Genomic DNA, 13,978 nt, shown 5'->3' with positions numbered 1-13,978 from the left:
ACATAATGGGATGACCGATCTGTTTTTGACGATATTGATTGACAAAGCAACGCTGGCCAGGACATTGGGGTGAATTCCTCAACCTTCTCAAAGAGTACCATGCGAAGTGCAATGGCCGTCTTCAGAGAAATGACACTTACAATCATGCAGCATTCTGTCACTTCTGTTATTTATCCAGCAGTCTTGTGTAAAAACTCACAACTTTCTCACAGTTTTACCTGAGCCTTTCTTCTTTGCCGTAATACATTTGCTGCACTTCCACTTCCTCCTGTTGCCTGAGTTTACAAAGCTGCTCCTCACTCTTTTTGAGCAGCTGATTTTTTTCCTTTACCGGTTCTTTGTTCAACTTGCCACAGGAATCCACCTCAGACTTCTGTGACTGCAGTAGCCTCTTGTCCTTCAGATGCTCCTGATGAGTGTATCTATTTTGAAAGTAAACGGAGTGTGATTACCAAACTCATTAAAAAAATTTGTGCAGAAATTATTTCCAAAGTCAATGGGTCAACAGAAGCTGAGATGCCATAGGTACTGTTGATGTGGTAATAAGGCTATCTTCAGAGGAGACCTAGGATATTCCAACAAACCATAGTGAGGCATTTGTTATACAAGGAAATACAGATACTGGTTTATTAAAAAAAAGTGCTGCAGTGACTTTGCAATCAGGCAGCATCTCTGGTGAACATGGATAGGTTACGATTCAGGTCAGAACCCTTGTTCCCGACCCCCACCACAATCAGTCTAAAGAAAGCTGGAAGAGAGGAAGGGCAGAACAGATCCTAGCAAGTAATAGAATACAGGTAAGCGGGGTTTTTGATACAAGGATAGAAGTCGTGCAAATTGTGAAGCCAGAGGACGGAATATAGGTGGAATGGGAGGGGGGGAGGGAGTAAAGGGGAAAAAAGTCCAGGTCGACAGAGAAATGGTGGTGGGGTGGGGGAGAAGAAAATAAAATTGCTCTTTGTATGTTAGTTACCTAAAATTGGAGAATTCAAAGTTCATACCGTCAGATCATAAGCTACCCAAGTAGAATATGAGAAGGCGTCCCTCTAGTTTGTGTGTAGCCTCACTCTGGCAATGGAGGAGGCCCAGGAAGGTCAGTATGGAAATGGCAAGAGGAATCAAAATGTTTAACAACCAGGAGATCTGGTCGGGTTTGGTGGACCGACCTAACCAGTGAGGCATATATATGTAAAATTGAATTAGCAGTCTTCCATCTTTTTATTTACTTTACCTATGCTGAATCTTCTGAGACATGTGTGAGGTTGTGTAGGCAGCTAACCTTTTCTTCTCATTTTAAAAATATGAGAATTACATTCTTATATTGGTGGTAACATCCAATTTCAATTCAAATACCTTGATGAAATCACTGTTTACTGTACTGTGGTTCTCACTGAGAACAAAAGAATAAAAAGCTGAAACACCTTTTCCAAAAACCATCAGTCACACAACTTCATGGAATCAGCTCACCCTGACATGACTGTAAATGAGGAAAAACACTTTGGCTTCTCTGCCGTACTCCATTTCCAGGAGTACTAACCATTAAAATCATTGTAATACACATTTTGTGCACATCATATAATACAGGATCAATGACCTAAATTACTCCGTGCGAGATAAATCAGCTGGAAATTGATGTTTACCCTTCAGATGATCCTACACAACGAGAAAGTATTTTTTGTAACATCGAAGATGTCAGAGTGAAGCGGAGCAATAGGTTGAAGCTGCTGCGATCTCTCAATCTTTGTTTTATATAATAGCCATTGACAATTTTTCTCTGAAAGCTTCCATATAGGTAATCTTTAAACTTTTCAAAAATGACACTTTTACGAACAAGATTATTCATCTTAACTGCTGAAGCTTTTACCCATTATTATCTAAAGGTGAGATTTTTTTTTTGAATTATGATGTTATGAAGTGCACTGCTTGAAAGGGCTGTGGGAGAAGATACAATAGTAACTTTGAAAAGGAAATTGAACATGTACTTGGAGAGAAAATTGCAGAGCTGCAGAGCAGAAGAGTAGCATTGGCGTGATGGATCAACTGCTGCCGCCACCTTCTTGCTAAATCCCATCATTATATAATAACTGCTTACCCTCTGTGACAGGAGAGTAACCTGCATTCAACTTCTAGTGTAAAAATAGGCTGAAAGTCAATGGGACGATTGGAACTTAATCAAAATTGAACATAACATTGAGTTAAGGACAGCCTGTCAATAGACAAGATGGAGCACAAGCATTCAGCATCAAAGCAACTGCATGACTCCATAATGCAATGACATAATTTAATCAAAATATAGATGGCTGCAGTTATATTCAGAAGCTGTACAGTTTCAGAGGGGACAGGAAGCTGCTTCTGGCTGGCCATTAGTTCCACTACACTTCCATTATCCTTAGGGCAATCATCATTTTCTTTCTTGTCTGGCAGATTACTTAAAAGACTCTTGCCGTTTTCATCTTTGTGTCTGTTATCATGTGTAATCTTCTCATTCGTGCTTCACGGGGATTTAGAAAAAGGGTAAGGACCATGTGCAAAGGATTCTATTATCATGACAGACCGTTGCAGCTTTCTCATATTATCAAGGCCTGATGGAAGATCCATGGAGATGATGTAGCTTCAGTTATCAAAGTACCATACAGATAGCAGACAAACTGTCAGAAAATCACTGGATTCCTAAGTCACAGAATATGGAGTTGGGAAAGTGCCAAGGGAATAGTTTGCAAACGGGCAGAATTTAAAAATAGTTGGGAACTGATCCTTTAACACTCCTCTCTAAATGGTTTCTTTCCTCTCATTCTTTGTCCTGTAGGTGAATCATTTAGTGAAAGCACCACACTAATGTTCATGCCCGAAGAGGGCTATTTCATTTCTTTGTTCGTGCACTTCCTTTGCTGATATCAGAAATGGCCACCTGTCTCAAAAAGATTGATTCTACTGCAGATCTTCAGCTGTCTCTTATCAAATCAGATTCGCATCACAGTTTACCACCTCTTTTATTGGTACGATTCAGCTGTACACATCCTCAAATTAGCTGAATGTTATCAGAACTATTAAATGCCAGTCTTATGTAAGTCAGATTAAACAGCTGTGTTTTATCTCGGATACATTAATCTTGGTCATAAAAAGTTGTTTCACTCTAGTTATTTTTTCCTTTTTGATTTCTTCTGTGGGTCATTGCACAGTTAAGCATTAGTTGCAGCAGGTAAAACTCAAAGGGTCTAATTCTCACCAACTTGTTTATTGAAACTGCCGGGGCAAATGCACAAGTGCCACTAATGGACATGGAAGTTCACAGTGGAATTACAATGTGCAAATATTTTTTTTAAGGAACAAAGTGATTTCCTAAATGTTGGAGGGTATTATAAACCTAACAAATAAAATTTGAAATTTGAGAATCATTTAAGAACAATTTAAAACAGGAAAGGTATTGTTTATATTAAATTAAGCTGCTAAGCACAGAAAATTATTTAGGGCGTCCATAAACATGGTATTGGTTTATTATTGTTACGGGCACTGAGATACAGTAAATATCTTTGCTTGCATGCTATCTAGTTAAATCATACTATATACGAGTACAATCAAACCATTATGTAACTCCAAGAGCTAGTACAAAAATGGCAAAGTGCACAATTAGTGTTACAGCGTTATAGTGTTATGGTAATGGAAAAAAGAGCGGATTTAAAAAAAAGTACAAGGACTGTTATATGTTGGGAGTTCAGAACTACACCCTTAGCTTATGGGAGGTCGGTTCAGTAGTCTGATAACAGCGAGAAACAGCAGTTTTTGAATCAGGTAGTACATGCTTTCAAGCATTTGCATCTTCAGCCTGATGGGAGAAGGGAAATAACCAGAGTACAGCATGGTTCTTTATTAATTTGCCTGGCTTCCTGAGGCAATATGAAGTATAGATGGAGTTGATGGGGGAGATGACATTGCTGGGTTGTGTAATGGACTGGGCTACATCCACAACCCTTTGCAATTTCTTAAAGTTGTTTGTCTTACAGTTGTTGCCAAATCAAGCTGTGATGCATTCCAATAGGATGCTTTCTATGGTGCATCTGTAGAAGTTGCTAAGAGTTGTTGAAGACATACTGAACTTCCTGAAGGGTAGGTAATACTCCCAGTAGTTTGAACTCACCCCAAATAATAATGCATTTATACAGCAGCTCTGGGGATAGAGGACATATATACACACAAACAAATGAAATTTGCCCGGTATGGAAACTATAAACAAACTAGATAGGTGTCCCAACTTGTGAGTTATCATTATAAAATTCTGGCGACAGGATGGCCATTTGGGTTGACAGTTCACATCTGATCTTGAATACTAAATATGTACCTTTCAGAAGGTTCTGCTCTTTTCCTTCTTTCTTCAAGATTTAGCTCCTTGGTATCTTCCTCCTCCTTCGAATACAAATATGAGATCAGAACAACACCTATTCATGTTGTTATTTAATAAAACATACACCATGTCAATACTTTCTGTGCCTTGCTGTTGCACGTTATTAAATCAATGTTTACAGAACCCAAATCTCGGCGATCACCATACCTCCTAACTTTTCTTTATTTAAAGAATACTTGAGATCAATCTTTTTTTTTGTCCAAAATGCACTCTTGCATTCAACTGCTTCCAGGGTAGACATAAAATGCTGGAGTAACTCAGTGGTACATGCAGCATCTCTGGAGAGAAGGAATGGGTGACGTTTCGGGTCGAGACCCTTCTTCAGACTTCTTGGTTCTTGACCCGAAACGCCACCCATTCCTTCTCCCCATGTCAATTTTATCCTCAAGACTTTCAATTTGATTTGTTGGATATGGATTGCTATTTACAACTTATGTTGGATTTCTCTATTCGGCTCGCATATTATCAAGTTTATAGTCATTGTTCATATCTCTCACATGTGCAATAACTCTCAGAGTTACTACAATTAATACAACCCACCGAAATCAACATTACACACTGAAATGAATCTCCCCTCTTGGTCCTGAAGCACTATTTTGACCTAAAATTGCCACATTTACTTTGCACCCCCCTCTTCCACAGCACAAATGCTACTGAACCCAGTGAGTTTCTCCAGAAGAGTGTTTGTTGCTCCAAATTCCAGTATCTGTATTTGGGTCTCCACTGAAATTAGACTTGCAATGGCACTTGATACAAAAATTTGATCCTGAAACTATCAGACTTCAAATTTATGCCACTAATTCTTACAGCTCATTTTCAACAATGAAAATACTGCCGTTAAAATGGAAGTCGTTCTCCCTAAAGCTCAGAGCATTTGTTTTTTAACTGCAGGTTAAAGGACTAACACTCTGAAAGTAATTTAGCTACACCAAAGAACAAAATATCTATTTTATCTACTAGTATAAGCAGATTGCCAATATTTCCAATTACCTTCATGCATCAAAAATATAGAAACTGATTGTACCTATGATGCATAAACATTAAAACATGGTTAATGATTTTATCTGACAGAGGAATCAATCAATTACAGTTACAGATATCTATGGACTGTTTTACAGAGAATGCTTGAGGATGCTCCAGAGCATTTCACAGACAATGAAGAACTCCTCAAGTGTAAACACTATTACAGTGCAGGGAAATATCACAGAGAAATTAACAAGAAAACATTTTTTTTTATTGGCATTAGTTAAGCAATAATTATTAACCAAAATCTTTGGTGAGTCCTATGTTTTTCCTCAAATTTGGGGAATTTTACATCCGCTCAAATAGTTCGGGAGTCAAACCACATTAATGCTTCCAATCATCTCCAATCTGTACTACACAACATTCTCCATTAAGTACTGGGAGGGAACTTGAACTCATTACTTTCTGATTCAAATGGGATGCTGAATATTTAGAAGGGGGTGAGAGTTATGGGGTTGTTGGAGCATCTCAGAGAGTGAAAATGAGAAAATGTACAATGGTATGAAATTAACGTTTGATAAAGTGTAACTGCTTCCTGAGAGAGTTATGGGGTTTAACTGGGAACAGAAACACTAGGCAGAAGATCACGTCATATGATGGAGTCCCTTGCTTGCTTCCATTGTCTTATGGTTTGTCTATGCTCCTATCTATTGCCAGCAGTATTTTGACATTTTAATAATTACGACCAGTTTAAAAGCAAAACTGTTGTTTACGCAACCCCCTTACAAATTCATATTTCCTCCCAATGCATCCAAAATCGTAGACAGTAGTTTAAGCAAACCCCGGGATGTTTGTATTTGCTGGTACTCCACCAACCTGCAGCAACATTCTGATTTGCCATCACTTGGATATAAAATAGATGATAAAGAAAAAATACACAAGATGTAATAGAATAAATGAAGGGTGGAAAATGACAGTGGCGATAAAAATAAATCAGCATAGATAAGAAAAAGCAGACAAAAAAGATTTCATGGGGAATCAATGGGAATGGGAGTAATCAATGGGGATAATCAGCTGTAGGGGAATGATCAACATGTGTGTAGTTTAGAGATATAGCACGGAAACAGGTGCCCCGCCCCCCCCCCCCCCCTCGATCTCCCACTCACACTAGTTCTGTGTTATCCCATTTTCTCGTCCAAACCCTACACACTAGGGGCAACTGGCGCATCTTTGGGATGTTGGAGGGAACCAGAGCACCTGGAGGAAAGATACAGTGAGAACGTGCAAACTCCGCACAGACAGCAAACAATAAGTCAGGATTGAACCCGGGTCCCTGGCACTGATAGGCAGCAGCTCTACCAGCTGCACCACTGTGCCACCCTTGATACTTTTGTTGGTTAAAAATAGCCCACACTTTCTTTCAGTCAGGGAATAGTCTCTTCGTATGTTTAATGAAACACTATGCATGCGTGACGGATTGGAATAACCTTTACGCCCTACTTAAAAAAAAGAGAACTTCTAAAAATGTCTTCTTATTAGCTTATTTGAATCAATGGAAAAGGAAGCTGTTGCTTTTATATTGCAAAGGAACATTTATGCTTCCAATAAATGGACCAGCAGGTACACTCATGAGAGGCAGGTACTGCAGCTTGTTGGAGCATCTCAGAGAGTGAAAATGAGAAAATGTACAATGGTATGAAATTAACGCTTGATAAAGTGTAACTGCTTCCTGAGAGAGTTGAAACTTTGATGGTTTGAGGACTATGCCAGCCGAACATGTTCAGACATGTTTTGTGCTCTCACCATAAATATTAGGCCAAAAGCAAGTTAACAAAAAATAAATTTAAAAAAATAAAAAATTGTGTTTCTATGTGTTACGTAACTTGAGAACATTCGATGAAGGGAAGTGTAAATTAGTCTCCAGCTTCTGGGTTCAAGCTCATGCCAGATTGCAAAATGCTGAAAACAATGTCTTAGGCTCCAAAGATAAGAATAAATGCCACATGTATAGCAGTGACTACTGAGTAGTGAGCGGAGGCACTGAATCACTAACTAGAGAGCTGTCCTGACGCACCACCTCCCTCATTGGAGTCCCTCAGACTATCTTTTATCAGACTTTATCTTACACAAAACGTTATACCCTTATCCTTTATCGGTACACTGTGGAGGGCTTGATTATAATTATATGCATTGTCTTTTCGCTGACTGGATAGCACACATCAAAAAAATATTTGATGTGTGTTATCATGCGTGCTATGTGAACCTCAAGAGGTTCAAATGATAACAAATAAATTGTATTGTATTGTATTAAAAAGCTTTTCACTGTACCTCAGTACACGTGACAACAATAAACTAAAATACAAAAACAAAAGAACAAAGTGAACTTCATGTTTAAGTAACCTGAGTGGTTGATGCTAATACTGAATAGCGATAAATGAGAAATATTCTGCTTCTCCAAAACAAATGAAAAATAATTGCGTATTTGTTAACATTTTTTAAATTGCAAGTTTAAGAATATTTCTATGGTCATCTGGGACAGTTGAATGGAGCCACCACTGCAGACGGTATTAATTCCTTGAATGGAGTTATGCAAGTCCTCATTCATAACCCTTTAGTACCTAGAAGGTGACTCTGCCATCTGGTCTTGGAGTGCCAGCACAGACACAGGCCAGAAATAGAAATCTCTAAAATAGCCAACAAGTCATGGGAATTTCTAAACAGAACCAACAGAAGGAATCCCCAGCATCATGCCGTTAAAATATAATTAAACTCAATTATTTTTACGACTGATTGCTTTCCATTAAATAATTCCTCCTGGCTTGTGGTAGCAACTTGTGATCTTGCTCTTAACTTTGACTTAATTGAAATTAACTTTGCAAGATTGGAGCACTATCTTTACTGGATACCAAGTACAGTTTGATTTTGTTTTAATAAGAGATCCGTTACTGAAATTAAACTATGCCTTACAGTAACTGTATTGAATGATTACCTTTGTTCAAACTCAATTACCTTCTACTATAAAGCTATTGGTCAGTTACCCAAACTGACAGGATTTTCAATTAAATAGCATCCCGCCATGGAAGGTGAATGTTTAACTTCCAAAGGGATTTGAAAGGTATTTCTCCTCACAAAAGATTCTGGGTTTGACCTGTGCTGGGCATGACTCCAGAGGTTTCAGCTATTCTTCATGCAAGTCTGAATAGCAAGTATCAATGGATCATTCAACTGCGAAGAACAGAAGTCAAAATTGACAATATCTTCACTGACATGTGCCATTTCCAGTGCTGAGAAGGAGAAGGAAATAATCTTATTAGCACACTGGCTAGCATTTGCAAACTCAGTGCACATTATGGTCTGAGGAAGTTATTAGCTTTAATAGCTCACTTTCACAAAGGAAAACACATTTCCCAGGAGAATCTTCAAAGAATGTTTAGAACAGGCGACATTCTATGTGATCATCCCAGCGGCCTCTAAGCTATCTGCAGATCAATTGCTATGAATGATATCATGGCGAGCCCACGATCGGTGCTGAAGTGGATGGGTGCATGAATTGCAATCTGCAAAGAGTAGAAAGCTAGCATAAAATGTCTATAAAAATGTAAATTAATTCAAAGGGGATACCTCTCCTGTGCACTCTCCTGCCAGTCATCAACCCGTGGAATTGCTTTGTATATTAGTCTACTGCCAACAGTATGCATACGGCATCATTGCTAATTGCTATAAGAAATTACATTCAGCCTTTTAAAGCTAAACTGGCATATTTGACCAATGAATAAACTATATTAATAGCTGCTTTGTGGCCTAAGCTGTCACCATTGCATTTAATTTAGAAACTGGAGCTATTAAAGTGACAAGGACGTGCTAAACTGGAATGTCAATGAAAGCTATCAGTACTCTCTCCACTGAAGGAAAGACAACCTTCAGTCCATCTGTCACATTTAGCTACTTTTAACTTCCCTTTCCAATACTGGGAGGGAGGCAGAAAGAGGACAGACAGTGAAAAGCACTAAGTTGTAGTTAGATGGTAAAATAATGGTTTCAAGAAAACAATTCAGTGTCAAAACAAAGAACAAAAGGGGGCAATTAACAATTTGTAGGGGAGTGGGAAAGATGGCTCGACTGCTGTCTTTAACTATAGGGCCCACAAATGACTAATCACAGAAGGCGGCTACACAGCAATAAAGAAGTGAATCCGTGCAATTTAAATGTACCCAAATCTGTCACATGTCAAACAAAAGAACTTTAAAATGGAGCGTTATTGTGAAGAGTTCGAGGGCACTTTTGAAAATCAATTGAAATATTTTTTGGAATATTTGACCTTTGGTGCAAATGGTAACACTCATGCAGGTAAAAGAGCTTCTGGATTCACAGGACTGCCACATGTTGATTAGGAATCCTTAGCTCCTTTATGGGATAGGATTTGGAGTCAGAAGAGTTTCTGCAGTTTCTGGAAGCTGCAAAATGCAGTTGTCGCTGTAGCAGTGAAAGGTTTGGGGAATAGGGCTAGGATGCTTTTGACCAGTGTTCAATGTAACCCCGTGAAAGGACGGGCATAGCTGAGGCTCACGCGAACACCCATGGCTATATCTTGCGCCGAGAGAAGTCAAAAGAAAAGTTGTTGAGAATTACTGCAAGTTCTGACAGGCAGAGTAGAGCGAGAGTCGAGGAGCAGACTGGGTGTTTTGTCAAGGAACTGTGATGGAAATCCCTTGAATAGACACTTCAGAAATAAAGATAAGCACATTTATTACATTAATACAATTTAATTACAGTGTAGTGGAAATGAAGTGATGTACTTGAAAAAAAGACTTTGGTTGAAAATTGGTGACAATCACTGCAATATCATTGATCTATGTTCTAACTAAACCTTTTCAAATTACTTCTCTCCTTATTTCAACTCCAGCCTTCACACAATTCTGACACTCACTCCTCATTCCCTTAATCTCCTCCCCAGCAAACCCTTAATAATGAACTACTCCTTCTTGACCAATATGCTCCAGCATCACCAAAAACTAAAGCAATGCTGTCATAGTCACAGAGTCATAAAGCATGGAAATAGGCCCTTTGGCACAACTTGCTCATGCCGACCAAAATGCCCCTTCCACCTACACGCATTGGACCCAGATCCATCCACACCTTTCATATCTATGTACAAATGTCATTGTTGTTATCGAACCAGCTACTTCCTCTGCTCATTTCATATACCCACCACCAAAAGGTTGACCCTCAGCTTCCTATTATATCTTTCCCGACTCACCTTAAACCTACGTCCTCTTGTTCTTGATTCCCCTACAATGGGTAAAGGACTCTATGCATTCACGCTATCTATTCCCCTCGTTATTTTATACACCTCTACAAGATCATTCCTCAGTCTCCGACGCTCCAAGGAATAAGGTTTTAGACTGCTCAACCTTTTCCGATAACTCAGACCCTGAAGTCCTGGCAATGAAACCAAGTTATTCATGAAATTACTGTGATTATTTGTAACACTTTGTGCACTCTTTCTCATTGTTAGGTGGATGTACAGTAGATAAAACATGTTGCCTCTTTCATTGAACAGAGTGAGTTATTTGACCTGAAATGCAGGAAAAGGCTCATATTGCTGCTAGTAACATTTCACCACTCTGCATTAAAATGTATCTATTCCTATCCAAAACCCATATCTGGGCTTTTGTTAATTCAAATTGACTTCTCTAGACTTAGCTCAGGTGGTAACCCAAATTCTAAGAGACATTATTTCTCACTATAGAGTAAAAAGAGCATTTTTTGGAGGTTCCAAACACCTATTGTCTCTTGATGGTGGCTGAGGAGAAGTAGAGTGTTCTCCTTGGTACTGCTTATTATTTTACCCTAAATATTATATATAAATCAGATTACCTGGTTATTTGTTGAGATGTGTCTGCAAATTGACCATCAGAGGCATGGAAAACAACAAATACATCACAACTAATATATTGGTTTAGTTTAGAGAAACAGCATGGAAACAGGTCTTTTGGCCCACTGACTCCACGCCGACCACTGATCGCATATTCACACTAGTTCTGTTATCTCACTTTCCCTACTCATTAGAGGCAATTTAGAGAGACTAATTAAGGTGCAAACTTACACATCTTCAGGATGTGGGAGGAAACCAGAGCACTCAGAGGAAAGCAATGTGGTCACATGGAGAACATGCAAACTCCACATGGACAGAGGATTGAACCCGGGTCTCCGGTGCTGAGGCAGCAGCTTTATCATCTGCGCCACCTGGTTGTAAAGTGCTTAGAAATATTTCAAAATTACCAAATAAAGCAAAATCTTTCCTTTCTTAATTACTTATGGCTTTTAGGTTAGCGATCAGTATCAGAGAGCTACCCTTTTGTGGCTCCTGGGTACTTTTATCCAAGAATGAGTTAAATTTAATATTTCAATGCTGCAATAAAGTGGTACAGCAGTATAAAATTAACCACTTCACTTGCTTAATATCACTCATGACAAAAATATTTGTTATGCCAAGAGCACCAGCTTATAAACTAAACAAATATATTGGAAGCATAAAACAACAGTCTCTGGTGACAAGAGAATTATGTGCTTTACACTGGCAAGCAACACAGATAAATTTACACCAGTTCCTCACATCTGTTACAGGGAGATCTTGAATCATCTGTCGTTAGAGGGAGATAATGAATAGAGCAAGCTACCGTACGATGCTCAGAAAGATAAAAAAAACAAAGAAATATTAATACACAAATAGACAGAACTGTATTATTACCAAAAGGGAAGTGTGGGCCATGGAGGCAATGCAGTGCCCTTTGTGATATCAATTTCCAGTTTAGTTTAGAGATACAGCATGGAAACAGGCCCTTCGGTCCACTGAGTCTACACCAGCCTACAATCACCCATACACTAGCTCTATTCTACACACTAGGGGGCAATTTACAGAAGCCAATAAACCTACAAAGCGGCACGTCTTCGTGATGTGGGAGGAAACTGGAGCACCCGGAGAAATATGAATCTTTAGAGGACTTTACAGGCCAAATGCAAGGAAGTTGTTTTCTCTGGCGGGGGAGTCTAAGACTAGTGGGCAAAGGGTAGATTATTTGGGACTGCTATGAGGAGAAGTTTCTTGACTGGTGAAACTTTGGAATTCTCTAAACCCAGAGGGCAGTGGAGGCTCAGTTGCTGTGTACGTTCAAAACAGATCAAAAGAATAATGGACATTAGGGAAAATTGCTGCTGACTAGAAGATTAGTCATAATCCTGATGAATGGCAGGGTAGCATTGCCATGGATTCACCGAGTAATTCAGCATGGAAACAAGCCCTTCGGCCCAACTCATCCATGCTGACCAATTTGTCTGCCTGAGCTAGTCACACTTGTCTGCTACTGGCCCGTATCCCTCTGCACCTTTCCGATCTATGCACCTGCCTTATAAATACAATTGTATCCACCATTTCCACCGCTTTCTCTGTGCAGCTCGCTTAATATACCAACACCCCTGTGCAAAGACGATTGTCCTTCATGTCTCCTTTAAATTGTTCCCCTCTAGCCTGCTTTTATTTCATATATCCTCAGACAAGGCACAACAGTAAATGGGATCAGCGAAGATAAAGCAACTAGAATTGCACGTACTTGATGGTTGGCATAGATATGGAGTGTACTTTAGATTTTAGAGACAGAGTGGAAACGACCAATGATCACCCCGTATATTACCACTATCCTAGACATTGGGGACAATTTAAAATTTACACAAGCCAGCTAATCTACAAATCTGTACAAATCTTTGGAGTGCAGGAGGCAACCGGAGCACCCACTGAAAACGCACGTGGTCACAGGGAGAACGTACAAAATCCGTAGATTCAGCCTCCGTAGTCAGGATCAAACCTGGGTCTATGGTGCTGAAAGGCAGTAACTACCGCTGCGTCACTTTGCCGCCCGTGATGGGCTGAAGGGCCTGTTTTTGTGCTACAGACTCTAGGACTCTGTGACTCTATAGGAAACAAGTCACCAGATTTGAGGCAAGTGGAAGAATGGAAGTTGATCAAGATTAAGATTTTGGGAGTAAAATGTAAGAAACAAGGGTTTAACCATCACGTTAAACTGTCTGCACAATTGGAATATTGTGTGCAGTTCTGGCTGCCAGACTAGAGGCAGCACGTTGGTGCACTGGAGGGGGTGCAGAGAAGATTCACCAAGACAATGCCTGCGATGGAATACTTCACTTGAAGCATATCTGAAGGTGAGCTATGATACAGAACTCATCCGCCCCCCCGCAAAAAAAATTGTTTGCTCCAACTACTGCACTGCTGTAAATCACTACCCTGTATTTAATCAAAAATTAACTGCACACTGCAAATTTGAGAACTTATTCTAAAAGTATTACGAAGAACTAGCAGCTGTAACCCATTTCATTATTAGAAAATGGATTGCAATGTTGGCAGTTTTATCTAAATTTTATGTTGTATTCCTTCAACAGACTGAACATATGTTATCGGTTTCGAATGAAATAAATTGAGAAGAATCCTGTCAGGTTGTACTTGCAAACAACTGACACAGACACAATTATTAGCACAAGGGCTGGCCATGCAAAGCAACTCAACTACACAAAAGCAACTTTACAACTCTCAAATGATTTGAT

The 13,978-nt window shown here is 39.3% G+C and overlaps 1 protein-coding gene across 3 annotated transcripts in view; it reads right to left on the bottom strand.

Annotated features, from left to right (window-relative positions):
* Positions 1–13,978, bottom strand: part of cep164 (centrosomal protein 164) — a 134,061-nt gene that overhangs the window by 34,417 nt on the left and 85,666 nt on the right. For 2 of the 3 annotated variants that reach the window (XM_033049722.1, XM_033049720.1), the window contains 2 exons: positions 4,337–4,401; positions 219–422 (listed from right to left, as the gene is read on the bottom strand). In XM_033049722.1, the coding sequence (XP_032905613.1) occupies positions 219–422; positions 4,337–4,401 (269 nt within the window). Of the gene's footprint in view, positions 1–218; positions 423–4,336; positions 4,404–13,978 lie in introns of all 3 variants that reach the window. The other variant, XM_033049721.1, reaches the window with a different exon arrangement.

The sequence above is a fragment of the Amblyraja radiata genome, chromosome 33 (genome assembly GCF_010909765.2).
Source record: "Amblyraja radiata isolate CabotCenter1 chromosome 33, sAmbRad1.1.pri, whole genome shotgun sequence".
NCBI lineage: Eukaryota > Metazoa > Chordata > Chondrichthyes > Rajiformes > Rajidae > Amblyraja > Amblyraja radiata.
The sequence above is the reverse complement of the archived record's forward strand: the minus strand, read 5'-3'. Positions and strand labels throughout refer to the sequence as shown.